Below are 19480 nucleotides of genomic sequence, written 5' to 3' on the forward strand. Positions count from 1 at the left end.
ATTTAACAAGCACCCAGCATCACTGCTCCAGCAGTCTAGACTCCAGGATGAGCTCACGGCCTCTCTCAATTCCAGGGTCTGGTCTGCGCGCACAGCCCAACCTAATCCCTGGTGTCCTTGAACGGTGTTAATTAGGCGCACGCGCGCTTCTCTCCCGCTGGCCTACAGGCAGCGGAGCAGCTACGGCGCTGGGCTTGCCCCGCCCCCCAGCGGCTGAGGCGGAGGCCCGGGCGCGCATGCGTCGTGGGAGCGGGTTGTGGGGCTGCACGAGGGGCGGCAGGGGGCGGCAGCGCTGGCCAGTGTGGGAACCGGGTGGGGACGGGCGGCGACCTCCCGCAGTCCACCCTGGAGTCCTCTGGGGCCCTCACCCCAGCGCCCTGCCGCCTCTGAGGTCGGCGCCTCCCTGGCAACCAGCTCAGGGCCTGGCGGCAGCTGCAGAGGAACACCTGGTCGGATTGGGGGATCTGCGCCCCTCTGCCCGGGTTTGCTCAGCGGGTGTAAACCAGGGTTCCTCTGCCTCCGGCTGGGCCTCCTTCACGTGACCTACGTTGACTTCACCTCAGAGGCCTGAGCGAAAGGGACTTCGACCACGAGGGAGTGGAAGAGATTTGCATCCAGTGTGGACAGAGGGGGAAACTGAGGCCCGGAGAAGTGAAGGGACCCCCAGCGCGACCTAGCTGGGTCAGACAGAGTTCAGGCCTTTTATGTAGCTCAGGGGCACATTTAAATAAATGATATTCTATATTCACATCACATGGTGTTGCCTTAATTTTGGACACTTTGGGTTTTTATTTACACTTTCTGAGGACATAAGTACATCCAGTTGCATTACCCCAGAGGCAGTCTAGTTTATGAAAAAATTTGAGCTCGGAAACAGTTCTGTCTTTGAGGCGGCAAGATGTAGTGCACACAAAATACGGATGGTTGGATCGTGGGTTCTCCCTGCTGTCATGTAATTAGCCAAGTACACCTCTGCTCCTCCATCTGTGTCACGCGTGCCTGTGTCACAGTGAGGTTTTAAGGATCTAATGGGAATATGGTTGTGATAACATTGTGCAGACTGTAAAGTATGATATAAATATTAGATTGGAAAGCTGCCTTGCGTGATGGAAAATCCCGGAAAGCATATGAAACAGGTGAGGTATACATCTGGAGGGCCAAAATACTTGCGCAGTTACCGAGTAACATACAGAAAAGTCTTTGTCTTCAAATCACCCACAACAAGTACGACATTGGCGAAATGACTCAAATGCAGGCTTTGCATAATCAAACAGTGAACAGTGAGTTCAAACTGCTCTCTGGCAGTGATTTTCAAGCTGAAGTCAGATGCCTTTAGGGGTTTTTGGAGAAAGTGCTTTCTTGGGCAACATGACCCATTTTGATGGCATTCCAGAAGGGGTTCCTAAGCTAAGGTTGACAAGGTCAGTCTCAGAGTTGGGATGCTCTCCTCTAGACCCTCTGACCTTCTCGATGTCTTAATTATAGCTTCAGACAACTATGTGTTCGTTTTGAGCATTCCCATGGTTCTGTACCCAGACACAGTTCCAGGAAAATTGGCCAGCTTAAAAGTCTAGGGAGGGATATATGGTGAGTGTCTGTAGTGATAGCCTGTTTTCCGGTCCAGTTCTTTGGCAGTAAGACCCTTGGGGGATCCTGTGCCCGAGAAATGAACCTTGAAGCTCATTAGGTGTCAGATTTGGTGTGGGGAGCCCAAATGGATCGGAAGGCTCCACTTCATGGAAAGTGATTACAGAGAAGGTGGGAGCAGGTGGGCGAGACCACAGCCTTGTCCGGAAAGGTCAGCAAAGAGGGTATGATGGAAGTTTTTTGGGGAGAAGACTGTGGGGGGTGATTTTAGGTTCCTGGAGAAGACCAACATTTTAAAGCTCACCCACCGCTCAGCAGAGACACAGCTTTCTCTCAAGAATATGGCAAGACCCGGCTGGGCGGAGCTGGGCGGAAGGAATGAGAGAAGGCTCCGATGTTGAAATCACCCTAGGGGATAGAAGTTGGAATTACTGAACTAAGCTATTCCAGAACTATCTATTATTCTGAGGCTTCCTAAAACACTATTTACACACATCACCAACTTTAACACTTAAGGAGTATCTTCTCTTCCTTAAAAATGTGTTTTTCTCCTGAGGGAAAAAGAAAAAAAAGAAAAACTCACACAGAAGTAGAAGTTAAGAGTCTGGTAGGGAGATGGTACCCAGTTCTTTTTCTCGGTAGGTTTCTGTCCCACTGCTGTAGGCGCACATGGCAGGAGAGCTAGAGAAACTTTTAAATTAAAAGAGAGGAGGTTCTTATCAGAAAATTCCTCCTTCGTTCAGTATTTCTCTCAAATGCGATGTCCAATAGTGTCACGAATACACTGCCTGCTGGTCAAATTTACAAAGGGGGGTGAAAGTGGTATCTGTTAATTTCATCCCCCTGACAATGTCTTTGCCTAACTGAAGGTGACCTTCTAGAGGATGAATCCCCATATTCAGCTCCTTTTCTCGGTAGCACTTGTTCCCTTGCGTAATTGGGAACAGATTTTGGAAGAAGCCCCAGTTAATTAAGACCTAGAATCTTCCAAAGAAGGCCTGTTTCCTGAGACTCCATTTACCTTGTCTTTGAACATTAATTAATTAGATTCACGACACAGAGGACAGTTAAAATGGAGCATTATTTGAATGGTTTCCTAGCACTCCAAAATATGTCCAAGGCCTGGGACGCCTGGGTGGCTCAGTCGGTTAGGCATCCTACTTTGGCTCAGGTCATGATCCCAGAGTCCTAGGATCAAGTCCTGCATTAAGTTCCTTGCTCATCGGGGAACCTGCTTCTCCCTCTGCCTGCTGCTCCCCCTGCCTGTACACTCTCTCTCTCTGACAGATAAATAAAATCTTAAAAAAATATATATTTTCAAGGCCCATAGGTTAAGAAGCAAAAGAAGGAGATAGCTTTGCATAGCTCAGGGTCCCTGATCAGCCAGCTCAGGGGTTGAGGATGTCCTGGCCATGGGGGTGGGCTGTCCCAGAGAGGGGCTCTGGGGACATGGAGTGGCAGCGGGGATGTGGTCACAATTCAACGATGCCGCTTGTGAATGGCCTGTGTTCACAAAAGGCCTTTTAAAGATGAGGGTTGTGTAGGAGTGAAGAAACCCACAGGGCCTGTGATAATGAAAGCTTTTAGCGTATGTCAAAGACTTAGCCGTTAGAGAGGAGGGGGAGATGGACCCAGGAGGAATAGGAGTTAGAGAGACAGAACGGATGGTCCTCCTTTCCTTATACCAAGAATGTATTCATCCAGGGAAACAAATCTTTATTTTTAGACAGATGACTAGCTTAAAATTTTCTCATTTTCCCCACTTTATGACCTAGTTAGAAAGACTGAAACATAAAGGGGTTGGGGAAAAGATGATTGGAGCCTTACTGCTAACAAGAAGTAACCATCAGAGTGAGAGCTCTTTATCAGTGATTCTCAAAGACTGCTGGTAATTTTGATGTTAAAGCTGCAAATAAATGGCTGGTGTGCAGTTACAGCTCCTAAAAACAACTTAGGTTAGAGGTTTTTATAAGACTCTTTGTAAAAGGGAAGTAAAATTTAAGATTTAGCTGAGATGTCCTTCATCTTTAAATAGGCACAGCAAGTGGTATGTTAAATAAAAATCTCTATGCAAATTAAGATCATTTTTATTTAAATTACTTATACTTCTAATTTTAATAAAGAGTTTATTTGGTGAGGAAGCTTCCTAGAGCATCAACTAATGGCAGGACCCCCCCCCTTGGTCTTTTTTTTTTCTGGTGCCCTCATAAACCACAAACCACACACATGATACCTGGGCAGAGCTAATGGAACCTGGGGTGTGTACCTTGGGATTTCAGTTCAAATTTCATAATAACACACGCCTTACACCCCCTGTGTGCCTCCCATGCAGGCGGTGAGAAATGGAATTCCGTTGGCTCCTTTTCTCCTGTTCTGAGAAGCTTCCCAAGGACGGCCTCATGTTTATTTTCTTTTCCCCAGGTCCTCTCCACTCCGGAAGCTTAAAGGCAGCTTCGAGGCCTATTACTTTAGAGCCCTTGTTTCAATCATCTTCATCAGAAACGGATTTGCTGCGGTATTCTAGTTCATCATGTGAGAGTGCTTCCTGTTCCATGAAAGTCGAAGAGGTACTGGAAATGACCCTGGGCTTTCCAGACTGATAGCGAGCCTGAGAATCAGAAACCGGGCTCCCATCCAGGGACTGGGAGCCAATAATGAATTTTAAAGCTATCAGAAAACTGGATACTGGTCTTGGTGGAAGTGGTGGGGGTGACTGGACAAGAATAGCTTTGTTTTCCGGGAGTGCGGGCTTTCCAGGTCGTCTGGGGACTGGAGGTGGAGGATGCCAGTCCTTTCCTAACAGAGCCGTGGTCTCTCCTTGCTTAGCATGCCCCCCACCCCCACCTCGGGGTGGAACCAGCAGGTGGCCTTTACCATCGGCCATTTTCATCATATTCTAGGATGACAGTGGCCTTGAGTTTGTGCTTTGGATGGAGACATTTTACAGGGGAGCTCGTGTGTGTGTATAACAAGTTTGCCACTTGTTAGGCCTGTGACCTTGGGCAAAACTGGCTTCTTAAAGCCACATGCCCTCGTCTGTAAAATGGTGATCCTTTATGAAGGTTAAATAAGATTACAAATGTAGAGCGCTCATTTTAGTTCATTTGAAATCACCTACAGGAGAACCCAGGGCTTCCCTCTGCCTCCAAACCTTTTTTAACCCTTCCCTTTACCAGCTGTTTGTGCCCTCACTGTTCTGCGAGAAGGAAATAGGGCTGGGGACAACCTAGGCGGGCACGGAGTGCAGTCTAGGCTCCTTCTCAAGGCCTCGACCTTCCAGAAGCCTTCAGATGTTGCTAATATCCCCCCTCTCTGTTCTTCTCTTTTGCCAAGATCTTACTTGGGACCTCCTATCCCTTCAGCAGTTCTTTGCTGGATTCGTGCATTGGAGAGAGCTCGTGGGGTTGGGCCCTGCGTGGCCAGGTGTTGGTAGCACAGCCCCTGTGCTCTCCGCTTGCTGCCATGATAGTTCACATCCTTCTCCTGACTGCCTGAAGCTCGAGAGGGAGAGAGCTCCTTCCATTCTACGGAAGAACAGAGCTCTCACTTGATCTTCTGGTTATGCTGTCATGACCTGAGATTCCAGGAAAGAATGGGTGGAGACCCTTTTATGAGAACTACGTATGCGTATGTGACTGGGGCAAGGGGTAAGGGACAAGGGAGGTTTGGTGAAAATTAGGAGGCAGGTGTCACCCTCCTCTGAGGTGGGGAAAGCTGGGAGGAATTAATGGGCTAATCTTTGAGTCCTCCTCCTCTTGACTCACAGCACACCACCTTGCATCTGTCTTAGATCCTTCTTCCTTGCTGGTGGAAGCAAAACATGTACAGGAAAGAAGCAGCTTGCCAAGGTTGACCTAGAGAGCACAAGGGCCGATATCCCGGCATCCGTGTGGGGCCAGAACGGCACTAGGAGCTGGATGTAGACTGGGATATACATTTACATTTCTTATCAGTTTCTACTCTCTTGGGCATGGGGGCTGCAAAGGAAGTTATCTAGGGAACTGGGGAATTTTGAGGCAATGGGAAATATGGTAGAAGGAGGACATTCTTCTGGGTGGAGGAGTTATGAAGGTTATGTATAGAATCTGTGGTTGGGGCCATCCAAGGAATCAGTACATATGGAAAGAAGGACAGACTTTTGAGTACAGGTTCCTACGAAGGGGAAGGATTACTGGGGAAGCTTGGACAAGAAGGGTTCTAACCTAGGAGGGACCTCCAACCTTAAGGACACTCTGCGTTTTCCAAAGCTCCCTTTGGATCCTGCCACTCTGTCAACATTCTAACTTGCCCCTATCTGTCCATCCCATCTGGTCTGCCATCACTACCTGGAGTCTTCTGTTCAAACAAGGCCATTCGGATATTAATTAAAACTCAGAGTGTTAGGGAGCTCAGTCGCATAGGCTCTTTGAAGAGAGCCTTTGCCCTGAACCCCTGACAGAGGGAGCTTTCCTTGTAGAACATCACCGAGAGAAAGGCCTAGAATGACCCCTCCAAAGCCCAATACGACCACATTGCCTCTATGCTGTATTTGGCATGGGTCCTGCCTTTGCACACTGTCTGGGGAGGGAGGCTGCCTGTGGGTGCGGCTAATACCAGAACCATCACCTGCTTTCATTATCTAGGACAACTGAATCAAAGGAGGGCAAAGAACCTTGTGTTCCCAGATCATACTCGGAGCCCTTGACCTCTTCCCGCGGCTCTGCAGGAACAAAAGGACGGAACGGATATGGTGGTGTAACGGCCCTAACATTTATTTTCAGGTGGTGAGTGGTGGGGGGGGGGCGGTGATGTGTAGATGGACTTTCTCTCTTGCCCGTGGAGACCTACTGAAGGGCAGGACCATCGTTCCTTGTGTGGATCTAGGCCCCTGGAGATTCAGCAGCTGAGAAGACAAGTCTCATCATTTTAAGGACCTGACCTCTAGTCCCCTTAAGCCCTACGTGCTCCAGGAAACGCTCTCTGCAATGACAGTTGGAAGAACCCCGGCCCAGAGAAACTCTCACACTTCTTCTCTTAACTCCGACTGTGCTGTAGGGGAGGAAGGCAGTACAGGAAGTAGGGGTGGGCGGGGAGCCTCTGAACAGCACAGCCTGGTGAGGGGAGTGGTGGGCAAGTTTCCCCAGGTGCGCCCATGTTCCCTCCTGCCTCTCCTTCTTCCTCCCAGGACATCTGTCCCTGACAGGGCCAGTCCCACCTCAGAGTTCAGAGGCCTCAAGTCCAAGGACAGAACTGCAAGAATATGGACACAAAACACCTAACAAATTGGGGTGGGCTCACGGTCAGTGTGGTGGGAGAGATGCTCCGAGGCCCCTTCTGGCTTCTCAGCATCCAGGGTCTGGGCTCTGAGCAGCAGGGGGCGCTGGAGGGGTTGGGGTGGAAGCTCAGTGCTGGAAAGCGCTTCACGCCCCCTCCCCAGGATTGTGGAGGAGCAACAGGCACAGGGGAGGGCTGTGGGCAGCAAGGGGGTAGAGCTCACAGGGAGGCCGGAGAGTGGACGGCAGTTTCATGAAAGCCAAGTTCTAGCTGCCTCGAGCGCCTGTAGTGGGGGTGGGGGTGGGCCTCCAGGAAAGGGCTGGGACCGGAGTATCCAGCACAGAGCACAGCACAGCACAGCACTCAGCTGCATCCTCGAACCGCGACCCCGCCCGCCCGCCTGGCACGCCGGCAGCTGGGGATCGGGGTTTGTGCTTGATCAGGGCTTCGGAGGAGGGCGGTGGCCGAGGCCCTCCGGGGGGTAGGGGGGTTATCCTGGAGGCAGCCGGTTCTGGGGTCCTCTGCAACGCACCCACAGTCAATGGAGAGCCAGCACGTGGCACGACCCTGTTCCGCCCCCCCCCCGCCCCCGCCCCTGCAGCCCTCCCCAGCCCCGGTTTGGGATCCTCAGACGTGAGTCTGCATCCGCCGCTGCAGGGGTCGGCTGGGGTCGGAGTTCTGGGAAGAGGACTGCGAGTGGTGGGAGGAGGAGGCGGAGGCCTTGCTGGCCTTGTCGAACTGCACGTAGCCGTCCTGCTTGCCGCTGCTGCTGACGCTGCTGTCACACTGCGTGTCCAGGAAGGAGCTGCTGTCGCTGAGGGAGCCCCGCTGGAACTCCCGCTCGCACAGCTCGATGGACGAGCTGCCCATGCCCAGCACGAACCTCTGCCCGTAGTCGTAGAGGCGGCCCTGGCCGCTCAGGGTGCTGTAGATGTTGGTGAAGGACATCCCCGTGGGCACGCGCTGCTTGCCAGCGGGGCGCAGGTCCGGCTGGCAGCTGCTCAGCGAGATGGTGGGGGTCGAGTGGTGCTCTTTGAAGGTGTTGACACTGTAGTAGCCGTTGGTGGGGTCCTGGGAGGGGGCCGGAGCGACAGTAGCGTCACCGGGCGGGCACAGCCTGGCGTCCACCACGGCCGGGCCTTTCTAGGCCCAGCCTGTCCTCCCCGACCCAGGGAGGGCTGGGGAGACACGGATGGAAGGAAGGGGACAGCTGGGGACACAGCGGTGCGGCTGGAACCTGCCGCTGGTGGGGGGGAGGGGGGAGGAGACGGGCCGTCGGGGAGGCGAGATCCCGAAGGGATGCGACAGGGGGCGCTCCAAGGGCGACGGGTCGCTAGGTCCTGGGGGTGCAAAGCCCGCTGAGAAGCCGACTTGAAGGGTTTTTTGTTTTTGTCCAGAATAGGGATAGTTAATTTAAAAAATTGTGCTTGTGAGGAAGCCATGGGAGAGGAGGACAGTGAGACCTCAGCCTTCCCTCTCTCCTGGGGCGGACGAGCCACCCATCTCAGGGAGAGAACAGGCACGTGTGCTCCAGGTGACCTCCGGCCTCCTGGTCCCTGGTCATTGTTTGTCTGGATCTGGGGCTTAGGCGTCAGAGCTGAAGTCAGAATCCCACAACTGGAAGTTATAACCTGTGGCTAGTCTTACCTTCAGGTTCTGAAACTCCTTCTCCTCTTCTTTGAGAACCTCCAGCTGCTTCAGTACTGAGTCTTGTTGGAATTCACCCCGGTCCATCTACAACCCAAAAATGGCTGCTCAGTGGATTGGATGTGGGCTAAGCGTCCAGGAGAAGATAGAGGAATGAACTCTAAAGAAGCCTGCCTCTGTGCCTCCCCCTGCCCCCCTCCTCTCACTGCCTGGTCCGTGGAAGGCAGGTAGAGGAGTGGGGGGAGAGTCCAGATGTCCTCATTGTTCCCGGACACCTGTCCTGAGAGACAGGGAGAGACAGGAGGAGGGAGGTGGGGGTGGGGGGGTGAGGGGAGGGGCAGTTTGCTAAGACCACGCTTTTTCCCTTGGGCTAGGGCATCCCCTCTAGAGGTCTCACATGGAGGAGTCAATTTCATTCATTGAGCATTTATGGAATTTCAGGCCAGGCATAGGCACATTGAGGGTCGTTAGATACAGTGGTACACCACAGGGAGCTGGGTCTGTAGACAAATAGTTATGGAACCTCTGGGTTCAGAGGGCACAGGCTGGGGTTCCAGCAGGGCAGCTCATCACCCAGTGCTAGGCTCAGGGAAGGTCGCAGGAAAGAATCACCATGCAGGCCTACCTGTGAGATGCTCCCAACAGGGGCCACACCTGTTATTATAGCAATGACTTTGATGTGCCAAATGTTATCTTCCTAACAGAGGCCAAAGAGCCTCGGGGCAAGGATCACTTCTAGCTTCTCTTTAGGTCCCCGCAGGCCTGGCACAGCACTTTGTCTATTGTGGTCATGACCAAAATGCTTTGGGGATAAAATCACAGGTTACTGATTTCATTTGTCCTGCCTAGCCCAGTGCCTGAGAGACCATAGGGCTGTCACAACTGTTACGTTTGTGTTGCAGGATGAATGGAAGGGCATAGCTCTCGATCACTGAAAATGAAAATAACAGTTAGATGGAAGGTGGAAAATCACGCATGCTTGGCCCACGGTGGGTACATAAATCTGGAGAACCACGGTGACGCTTATCCTGTGGCACAAAGATGCTTCCCGGGTGTCACTTCTGCATATATGACATGATCTAGGACAGCCTCCCACCCACTGTCTGAGCTGGGATGTTTCTTCTCCCTTGTGACTCACTTTCTTGGTCTCTTTTTGGAGCCTCATGGCATCAGCCAGAGGGTTTCCGTTCTGTTTCGCCCTCGCTAATGCTGCTTATTTCATTTTCCAGTGAATGCTGTGGGTCAGCCTGGATCGGAGGGCTTTCCCACCAGATTCAACTTCTAAGCCTACTTCTCATCAACATTGGCGCTTTACAGGGGCCAGAGGGTGGAGAGCGTGTGTTGGGGAGGGGAGGCTCTCAGCAGGTCCCTCTGCCAAAGTCTCTCCCACCACCCAACCATACACACCCTCTTAACTGACTACTGAGTGACCCCCACTCTTTCTCAAAGGTTTGGATTGCAGGGTGTGGAGGCATTCTGAGGCAATCAGGATGTCCCCATGGAAGGGAATTCAAGGTCCTGTTTGGGAGGAAGGACAGGCCAGGATGCTTCACACCAGCCTTGATGAAGCTTATCTACAGAGACATCCATTGCTTCTTGCATGATCAAGGCTCTGGCTTCCATGCCTGCAAGATTAATTACTCCCCTGGGTTAGACACTGGTATTTGGCCTAGGGAAACAGACACACATAGATTTGGGAACGGGTCCTTCTGGAACTTTGAGTTAATTGGTGATCTGACGTCTAATCCGAGCAATGCAATAAAAGAGAAGCATGCAACGTGTTTGAGGAGAGCAGGAAGTGTGCAGCGCTGCCAGCAGTGGGGGGTGAGGGTGTGGGGGGCGGACAAACATGGACAGTTATGGAGGAAGTGACGTTTGAGCTGAGTCTCCTAGAAGAATGTGAAATTCAACAAGCAAAATCAACAGGCAGTGGTAACAGCCTGTATAAAGCCTCGAGGTATGAAAGACTCAAAAGCCAGGAACAGCAAGTTTTTGGGGTGTCTGGAGGCCCAGGTGCATTTAGTAGGAAGATGAAGTTGGAAGGGCCAGCAGCTGCCTCTCAGTGATGGGCCTGATGACATGCTTGGTGGTTGGACTTTAGTAGACGGGGCGGGTGGGGGGAGGTGGGCATTGAGGAATATTAAGTAGGATAGTAACAGGATACGTTCTGTGCTCTAGAAGGACCCTTTCTGTGGGACTCTGGAGGGTGGATTGAATAAGGTGGTTTAAAAAAAAAAAAAAGGTGGTGAGAGCACTAGGCTGTGGTCCTAGTCCAAGAAGCCACGATGAGACTCCAATAGGGCAGTCATAAGGGGACTGGGGCAAGGGTGCACATTTGAGAAGGTTTTTGAAGTGCAATTGGAAGGACCAGAGAATGAGATTTGGAAAGAAAAAGACCGGGGAGGAAAATGTCAGCTCAACTCAATAACCTTGGTGAACCTCCACCAGCGAGGCTCCAGGGACATGGGGCTGAACAAGGCAGCTCGCTCACCATCTAGTGGAGACAGATAAAGGAATGGAACGGGTGACTTCACAGCAACACAGCGGCCAACATTTCCTGAGCACTTACTATGTTCCACAGGCTTCAAGCCCTTTATGGGTTTCCTCATTCACCATGGCCCTGTGCACTATGACTTTCATCCCCGCTTCACAGGTGGGGAGACTGAAGCACAGAGAGGCCCGTGCTCCACACCCCCGGGCTTGCTGCTGTTCCTCCTACATATTTAAGCCATGACCCAGTATGTACTAGAGATTTTCAGCACAGTTTTCCAGGTTCCTGCTTGTAAAAAGCTGGGTGGATTACCGTCTATGAACAGGAATCAGGAAGAGGAGGGGCAGGCTTATGTTTGCTGAAAAAGTTATGAGTTTGCTTCTGCTAAGCACTCTGGTTTCTGAAGAAGAACTTGTGTTTCTTGCAGACTTTTGGGGCTCGGAAGGGGGAGGGGCAGGACATATCCGGACTCTCTAGCATGTTCAGTATAATCATGTACTGAATGACGCCATATCATGGCACGTTATACGTGTCTTGTCTCTCTACTGAACAGGTTCTTTGAAAGCTGGGATGGCATCTTAGATGGCTTTGAGTCTCCAGGACATCAAGAGCAATGCAGCAGACAGACAAGAACTCTTGGAGGTACCCAAGGTTCAGGTGCCTGACCTATTATGGGGGAAGGGCACATCCTGAGTGACGCTCTAATTCTCGGGAGCTTCCGGGCCGCCAAGAAGCCTCTGGAACCGGGAACTTCGGGGCACAGAGGTCAGGATGGGGTGGGGATAAGACGGCATTCTCACCATCAGCTGCTTGATGGTGGGATGTTCTTCTGCCTCCCGGCCGGAGGCAGGCTCCTTGTGGACAATCTCCACTCGGATGTCATTCTTGGCCGACACAACCCCTTTGAGATCTGGACGTGAAATAGAAAAGCACAGATGACAGGTTTAGTCCTCATCCTCAGGCGTCAGGGCCTGAAGTGTCACTCCCACCCCCGCCCCCACCGCTGTCCCCAGGGCTCACCCTCCAGCCCCTGAACTCAGTAGTAGCTTCCAGGCCATCCCCACCGCACCTCCCGCCCCATTGGGACACCTGTCTGGATGTGCTGTGGGCTGTTGGGGCTTCAGCTCTCTTTCTCTGGGGGCCGTGTTAGAAGCATGCTGGCCTTCCACTGCTGCCACCCTGCCTTGAGTGGCCACCCTTGTCCATTTGTCTGCCTTACAGAGCTACGTCTTTTCTGTCCTCCTTCCAGAGGTCTCCCGTGGCCCACTCTACCGGGCTCTTCTGTCTCCATTCGGAGAATCACTAATCTTACTGTCACAAGGGGTCTCGGGTTCCCAGGGTCCACCCCCCACCCAAACCAGTCACATCCCCGCATGTGTCGGTCCAGCTCTCGGGTCATGGCTTCCGTGGTGAAGACTTCACAGCCTCTGGGGAGGCAGCCGATTTACAGTCAGGGAGCTCTGTTGGAAGACTCTTGCTAAAACGTGCTCCCCTCTGATTTCCCCTGAGAGGGTGCTGGAGGAGCTTCCAAGACCACATCACAGGGGGCAGGCAAGAGAGCCACGGCTGCTAGGCTTCGAGTGGAGGGAACCTAGCGGGGGACATCCCGCTTTCTTCTTTTTCTTTTCTTTTCTTTCTTTCTTTCTTTTTTTTTTTTTAAAGATTTTATTTATTTGACAGAGAGAGAGATCACAAGCAGGCAGAGAGGCAGAGGCAGGCAGAGAGAGAGGGGGAAGCAGGCTCCCTGCTGAGCAGAGAGCCCAATGCGGAGCTCAATCCCAGGACCCTGGAATCATGACCTGAGCGGAAGGCAGAGGCTTAACCCACTGAGCCACCCAGGCGCCCCTGCTTTCTTCTAACAGATCCAAGTGGAGGAGGGAGTCGGCTTCCTCTGGTTATTCATGTAGTGCCTTAGGATCATCGAGGGTTAGAGCCAGCGGGTTCCTAAAAGTCTCATCATGCAAAGCCTTACTGTTACACACAGGGAAACTGAGGCCTAGAATAGTTGTGGCCTGCCCAGGCACACGTGACAGAAAAAGGTAGGGCTAGAATCCTGTGCCTCCATTGGTTTCCTCCACTCAATCATCTCATTTCATACTTCCACCCATCTGTGTTTGACACATAAGGTCAGAGCTGCATTCGGGATGAAACTCCAGGCATAGGTGGTTCCTCAAGAGGGTAGGAACACCAGAATTTTACAGCTAGTGACCGCAGACCTTTAAAGGCTTCACAAAGGGATTCCTTGAATGCTATCCCCTCCACCCCGTGTAGATGGCCTGCTTTTCTGGTTAGACTAGCAGAACCTGGAAGGCAAGGATCAAGTCACCTCTCCCCTAACTCCCTCCCAGAGTTCTCTACGGTTGGATACAGCCGTAGGTGTTCAATCCCCGGTGCTGGCCAAGTTCAGAGCAGTCCAGTTCCATGTCTGCTGAGTGCCCACTACGTGCTGGACACTACCCACAGCACGTTGCGTAAGCCGATGCCCAAGACCCATCCCTACCCCAGCAGCTCACAGCACGGTTAGGGTCCCCTGCTCACGGCACTCCTGCTTACTTGCTCTCCGGAGCAGTCTAAGCCTGGCCTTTTTCTCTGTCCCCCTCCCTGAGATCCCGGGTCTCCCTCCCGTACTTCTCTGGGAGCGGGCACAGCAGAAGGCCACAATGGTTGCCATAAGGACGAGGAAGGCCACGCCAGCTCCTACGGCCACCCCGATGATGACGGCCATCGGCACAGACTCTGTGGGAGAGAAGCAGGCACAGCCCATGAGAAATCGGGGACAGCCCACTCTCCCCACCAGGGCCTTACCCAGTTTCCTCGGGTGAAGCCTCTGCCAGGTGGGGGCCAGACTCCTGCACTCAGGCCCTCCTGGGAAGTGCCTTCAGGGGGCCTGGGGGGCCCAGGCAGAGTCCAACAGGGGTCAGGTCCAGTGGGACTCAGGATGGAGGAGGGGGTGGGAGGGACTGGGGAAGAGGGGAGCAGTGGTGGGTTGGGAGGGAGGCAAGCAGACACAGGGAATGGGGGACCAAGGCTGGTGTGTCATTTAGCTCTCTTCTGCACTAAGCCAGGAACAGTCTATCATGTGGTGGCTGGAGAGCAGAAAGCCCTGGGTTTTTTGGCTTTTGTTTTTTAAATGACTATGGTCACTTCCTTTGTTTGCCTGGTTTGTGCTCTCCTTCTCTTCCCGTTTCCAGGAATAGAGGGTGGACAAAAACCACCAGCTTCTTGGGCCTGAGGCCTCACGGACCTGCTGGGCATCAGAGTAGCAGCTGCCAGAGGCCCAAGGTGCAAGGATGGGGGTGGTCAGGGTCTCAGCTCCCCCCACCTCTCTAAGGAGAAATGCTTCTTTTTCTGGCCCTCCACCCCCAGCCCTGCTCCTTCTCCTTCCCCACCAGTCCCCTAGCCCTCCCTGCCAGAGGCCCAGAACTACAAATGTCCAAGCCCGCATTCCCTGCTGACTTTATCTATTTGGTGCCCTAGCCTGGTGGAGATGTGGATGGGGAGGGTCTGTGGGGGGCGGGTGTGCTCTTCCAGATAGCCCTGGCCCTTCTGTGGCTGCCTATGGGCTGGAACACAGGATTTGGAGCCCTGAATAGCCCACTGGGAATAGAATTAGAAAACTGGGGTGCAGGGAGGTCTTACAGGCCCGCTGGGTGCAAGCCTCCCATTTACAGATGGAAACACTGAGGTCCAGAGAGGTTTCATGACTCGGTCAAGGACACACAGCTGCAGAAGGCCAGGGCAAACGCACGCCTCCTCTTGCTCTCCAGCTCCGTCTGCTGCATCACACAACATCCTCCACAGTTCACGTGCCCCGGACAGCCCAGACACTAGCCCCTTCTCTGAGCGGCTTATCTCACCTCTCCTAACTCTAAACTGGGATCCTTACGTGTCCACCTCGGGTTGGTTACAGGGGTTTTGATGTGTGAATGGCAAGGAAAGGCCTTGAAACCGAGCCAGCCCTCGTCAAGTGTTTGTTTCCGTTTCTCGAGGGGTACAAGAAACGTAGCGAGGTCAGAACCTTGAGTAGGAAGAAAATTCCTTCTAGAGCCTGAGCTCCCTGCCCCCTAACCTGCCCCACATTGTTAGTGTGGGATGTCTGGGGCTTTGTCTTGGGGATGTAGGTTAGCCTCTCATTGCTGTTCTTCGCTTTAAATGGAGGAAGAGAGGAAGAACCCCTCCAACCCTGGCCCCTGGAGGAGCAGCTGGGTGGTGGCTGCCCCCCTCCCAGGAGGAGCAGGCGCCTGGGGCACATATTGGTGGTGGTTAGGCTGGATGTGGACAACAGGGCACTCTTCATGGGCCTGCTGGTGGCTGAGACCACTGTGAGGGTGGCAGGAGAGGGGACAGGAGAAGGGGAGTGTGGAGAAAACTCAGGGATTAAAAATGGGTGGTGCCTGGGTTGGTGTCAACAGGAGTGACAAAGGGGACCTGACCTCAGTGGACCTCAGTCAGACCCGTGAGCTTGCTTTGGTACACAGATGATTTCTGTCTTTGGGTTTTAATTCTGTTAGGTAAGGAAAATGGCTTGGGAAGCTCATTGGTTCTGTGGTTTCGAATTTTATTCATTAGGGTTCGATTTGGTTCCTCCTTGATTCCTAGTAGGTCTCCTTGGAAAAATTTGAGTCTTATCTTAGCGAGCTCAAAGCCAAAGGATGAGGGTGGGAGAACCCTTAAGCTCTCCAGACCTCGATGTCGCTCCTGTTTCCCTAGAGGACCAGGCAACGGGATCTAAGGTGACTTCTGACTCTGGCATCCTGTGAGGCCACATTTCCTTCCGTTGTTAAAGGACATGGTCTTACGTGGAGAACTGTCTCCAGTGGGCAAGCAGGGGCAGGGAGAGAGGGTCTGCTGGGGACAGGGGGACCACTGGGGTGGCAGGCCTTCTGCAGCCCACTATGTGGGCTGGCTGAGGCTGCCTGGGCAGGCTGTCCCACTGGATGTTCCAATGGAGAGGGGCTGGAGGAAGGGGCTGTCCTCCTGCTCAGCCTCCCCTGCTCCCAAGGAGAGGGACTAGGCACGAGGAGTCTCAGCCAGGAAGGAAGGTGTCAGGGAGCTGCCGATGAGTGTGTACAGACAGGTGACATGGAGACAGGAAGGGGACACCACTTCCAGCACCAGGGGTGGCTCCAAGGGAGCAAACCCGCAGGAATCTGAAGCTGTCTGGACTGCCTCTGGGAGCTTGCCTGTGCCCCTCTGGTGCTCTTAAAGTGGCATATCCACCCAGAAAGGAGGGTGTGTGGCCCCCCCAAGGAGCTTGATGCAGGAACTGGAGAGCCCTAGTTCCTTCAGGGTCACTGTGGCAGAGGACCCCCACATCTTCCTCATGGCGCTGGTGGGCCCCAGGGAGTCTGGCTTGCCAAGTCCTGATTCTTTTTTGGGGTTTCTGCTTGGAGAGTGGAGGCAATTGTCTCATGTGGGGTCCTAAGACGGAGCAACTCAACCCTGGGAGCCCGAGGACCCCCTTGCTGCTGAGCCCCTGGGGAGGGAGGCACTGCCCAGCAGCCTCAGTCTGATGAGTGGCCGGAGGACACTTCAGTGGGGGAAAGGCAGGCAGGAGGTGGGGGGTGGGCGGGGAGGAAGCAGCAGGAGCAGAAAGCATGGATTAGCATGGATTATGCAGGCCCAGGGGCTGGGAGGCCCTGGCTTCCCGGGAAGCATGGTGGCCAAGCTGGTGATGATGTTGGGAAGAGGGAAGAGGCGGGAGAGCCTGGAAACAGAGGGAGGCCAGGTCAAGGGCGAGCTGACCCCAGAGGGGAGGACCCAGGGTTTCCGAAGAGCCAGGATGGGACGAACAGAGGGGGGTAGTGGAGCCGGTGTCCAGGGCTGCAAGTAGCCTGTGGGCTCTGGTGGTGAGGACAGGAGATAGTTCTCCGGGGTCTCTAGACCGGAGCTGGCTGGGAGTCCCTCTCCCTGCTCTGGCTGCACTAAGGCCTGGAGATGGGGGGGAGGGGCAGAAAAGTTAGTGGCCTGCACAGGGCCTCCCTACCCCTTTAGGGTCCCTCCCCCGCTAGCCCAGAGGTCCCTTCCTCCCAGCCCGGGGGAGTTCTCATGTCTCCTTCCGTACCTGCTTCCAGCCCGGCTCCCGACTTCATTTCCGAACCTGTTTGGAAATAAAGCAAGCGTCCACAGCCAGGGCCTGGCTGGCCAGGGTGGGGTGGGCCTGGGGCCGGCCACCTGGTGGGGATCGGGATGAGGGGCTCCCTCCTCTCTCATGTTTCCGGGACCACCCAGCAGACCCAGGCTAGCTGAACTGAACTGGGCATTCCTTCAGACTGACTTAGAAGAGACGCCAGAAGGGGTAGGGACCAGAGAGAAGTCAAGGCTTGGAGGAGGGAGGTGTCTGGAGAGGTTGGGGGGAGAACACTAAGGGGAGGGCATGGGGGTGGGGGCACTCAGGGGAAGACATGGAGGGCAAGCAACGGGTGACCGGGAGGGTTTAGGATGATGTGTGGATGACAGTATGCAGATTATGTGCGAAGCATTATGCAAAGCAGCATTATTAGTGAAGAGGTGTAGGGAGACACTGACCCACAGGGTAGCGCTGAGGTCCGAGGGGTCTGGTGGAGACTACCTGCTCGGCCCAGAATCTCTTGCTGGCCCTGACAGTCTGTGGGTGAGCCTTCGTCTTGGAGGGGTCGGATACTGCCAGGGCCGAGGAGCCTGGACTGCTCTGTCTGCCTTAAACTGAGCCCTCTCCCCCTCCCCCCCACTCTGACTGGCAAAGGGGCAAGGTCTGCAGCCCATTTCAGGCCCCGTGTGCTGCTGGCTCTCCGCGAGCATCTCAGAACCACCCCGCTGTACCCCTCTGAGGCTCCCACCCTGTGGTCCGAGTGAGATCTGAAAGCAGAGGCCAGAGTTCTCAGCATCTTTCTGATCAGGAGCTGGGCAGTCTGTACCTGGGGATCATGGGGCCGGGGGGTGGGGGGTGGGGGGAATGAGCCTTTCTTCCCCCACCTCCTCGCCCACCCGGCAGCTCTGAGCCCTCCTGCCCAGCGCTGCCCTCTGGCTGGTGTCCCCTTCAGAGCATAGTGGTCCGTATGTCTTCTACGTTCCTGGAGGAACTGCAGGTGAGCTGAACCTGACCCCCATGCCCCAGAGGTCGGGGCAGCTCAAGGGCTACCCCTTAGCTTAGCAGGGGCACCCTCTGGGGGACTCTTGGGGAACAGGACTGAATTATTGTCTTCACGGGCCTGGGCCAGGCTCCCCAACACATTCATCCTGGTGTACCCCCACAGGGACGCTCCTCAGTGGGTGACACCCCCCCAAGGACACTAGAGAAATGCCAAGTGCACAGAAGTCAGGGCCCTTAGAAGCTCCTGGAAGGCTCATCACGGCCATCAGCTTGCCTTGCTCTGTGGTCACCTTTTCCTGAAAACACTATCCTGGAGAAGCCTTACTCTAAGCAGGTTTCTCCACCTCTCCTTTCCTGGTGTGGGCTAGGACCTTGGCTCTGGGGGAGCTGGACCCCAGAGGGCCACTTCTGGTGATCTGACCAAGACTACGAAGCACATTAGGAATTGCTCTGTGGCTTGTCCTGGTCAACCTGCCTGTGGCCTCTGTGGGGCTCTGCCGGCTCAGGACCCTGGAGGACCTTGCCTGGGGCCCTACTAGGAGAGGTCTATGTGGGGAGGGGGCGCACCCGTCCCGTCACCCCCTGGCGGCCCCCACCTTGTTCCTTGAGCCGGATGATCTCCGTGTCGGAGCCAAAGCTGTTCCAGGCAGTGCAGTTGTAGATGGTCTGGAAGTCGGCCCGCACGATGTTGCTGATGGTCAGTGTGGAGATGACCCCCTCTTCGGTGCTGACCGTCTCCACCGTGTAGCGCCCCGATGTCCCTGACTCCAGCACATTCTCCTTCCAGGACCAGGCCTGTCCGAGGTGCTCAGAGTGAGGAGGAGACCCTTGCACCCGCCCTCTGCCAGCGCCGCCCTGCCACCTCCCTGCTCTGGGGCAGATGCTGCCAGGCTCGTGTCCATGCTCATGGCCACAGAGGGGTCCACACACACGTCACAACACACACGCATCACAACACACACACACGCCACGCCACACACGCGCATACCCATGCACGCACACGCGAAGGCGGGGCCACCTGGGAGGGCACTTCCACGGACGGGGGACTTCTCTGGCTCTTTCCTGGGACACCTTCCAGGCAGACAGGGAACCCCGTGACAGTGATGGGAGCCTCTGCCTCAGCTGCCCTGCCAGGTGTGGGTAGAAGACCAGCCCTAGAGTGACTGGGCCTGCTTTGGCCACTTTGTTCCTTCGCACAAACGTATGATCCCAGAGCTGTGTTTGTGACCATCTTAACCTGTCTTAGTTTACAAGGCTTAATTCTTATCAGAGCCATTTTGCGCTGCTCAGCATGTAAGCGCCGGCACACGGGCCCTGGCTCGCGGCGTTGGGGTGAATGTGGCCATCTCTGCAGGCAAGTGCTCAGAGGTGGTAGGTGAGGAGACTGTGTTTCCTCAGGCTTGGCACTGGTGACATGCAGGACTGGAACC

The 19480-nt window shown here is 54.3% G+C and overlaps 1 protein-coding gene across 4 annotated transcripts in view; it reads right to left on the reverse strand.

Annotated features, from left to right (window-relative positions):
* Window positions 1–7467: 7467 nt before the first annotated feature.
* The window catches only part of KIRREL3 (kirre like nephrin family adhesion molecule 3), a 532455-nt gene continuing 520442 nt past the window's right edge, over window positions 7468–19480 (reverse strand). For 2 of the 4 annotated variants that reach the window (XM_044258181.1, XM_044258179.1), the window contains 6 exons: window positions 18647–18845; window positions 17043–17078; window positions 13532–13714; window positions 11779–11888; window positions 8488–8574; window positions 7468–7911 (listed from right to left, as the gene is read on the reverse strand). In XM_044258181.1, coding sequence (XP_044114116.1) covers window positions 7468–7911; window positions 8488–8574; window positions 11779–11888; window positions 13532–13714; window positions 17043–17078; window positions 18647–18845 — 1059 coding nt within the window. The remainder of the gene's footprint in view (window positions 7912–8487; window positions 8575–11778; window positions 11889–13531; window positions 13715–17042; window positions 17079–18646; window positions 18846–19480) is intronic. The other 2 variants (XM_044258180.1, XM_044258182.1) reach the window with 2 other exon arrangements.

This window comes from Neovison vison, chromosome 7 (assembly GCF_020171115.1).
Source record: "Neovison vison isolate M4711 chromosome 7, ASM_NN_V1, whole genome shotgun sequence".
NCBI lineage: Eukaryota > Metazoa > Chordata > Mammalia > Carnivora > Mustelidae > Neogale > Neogale vison.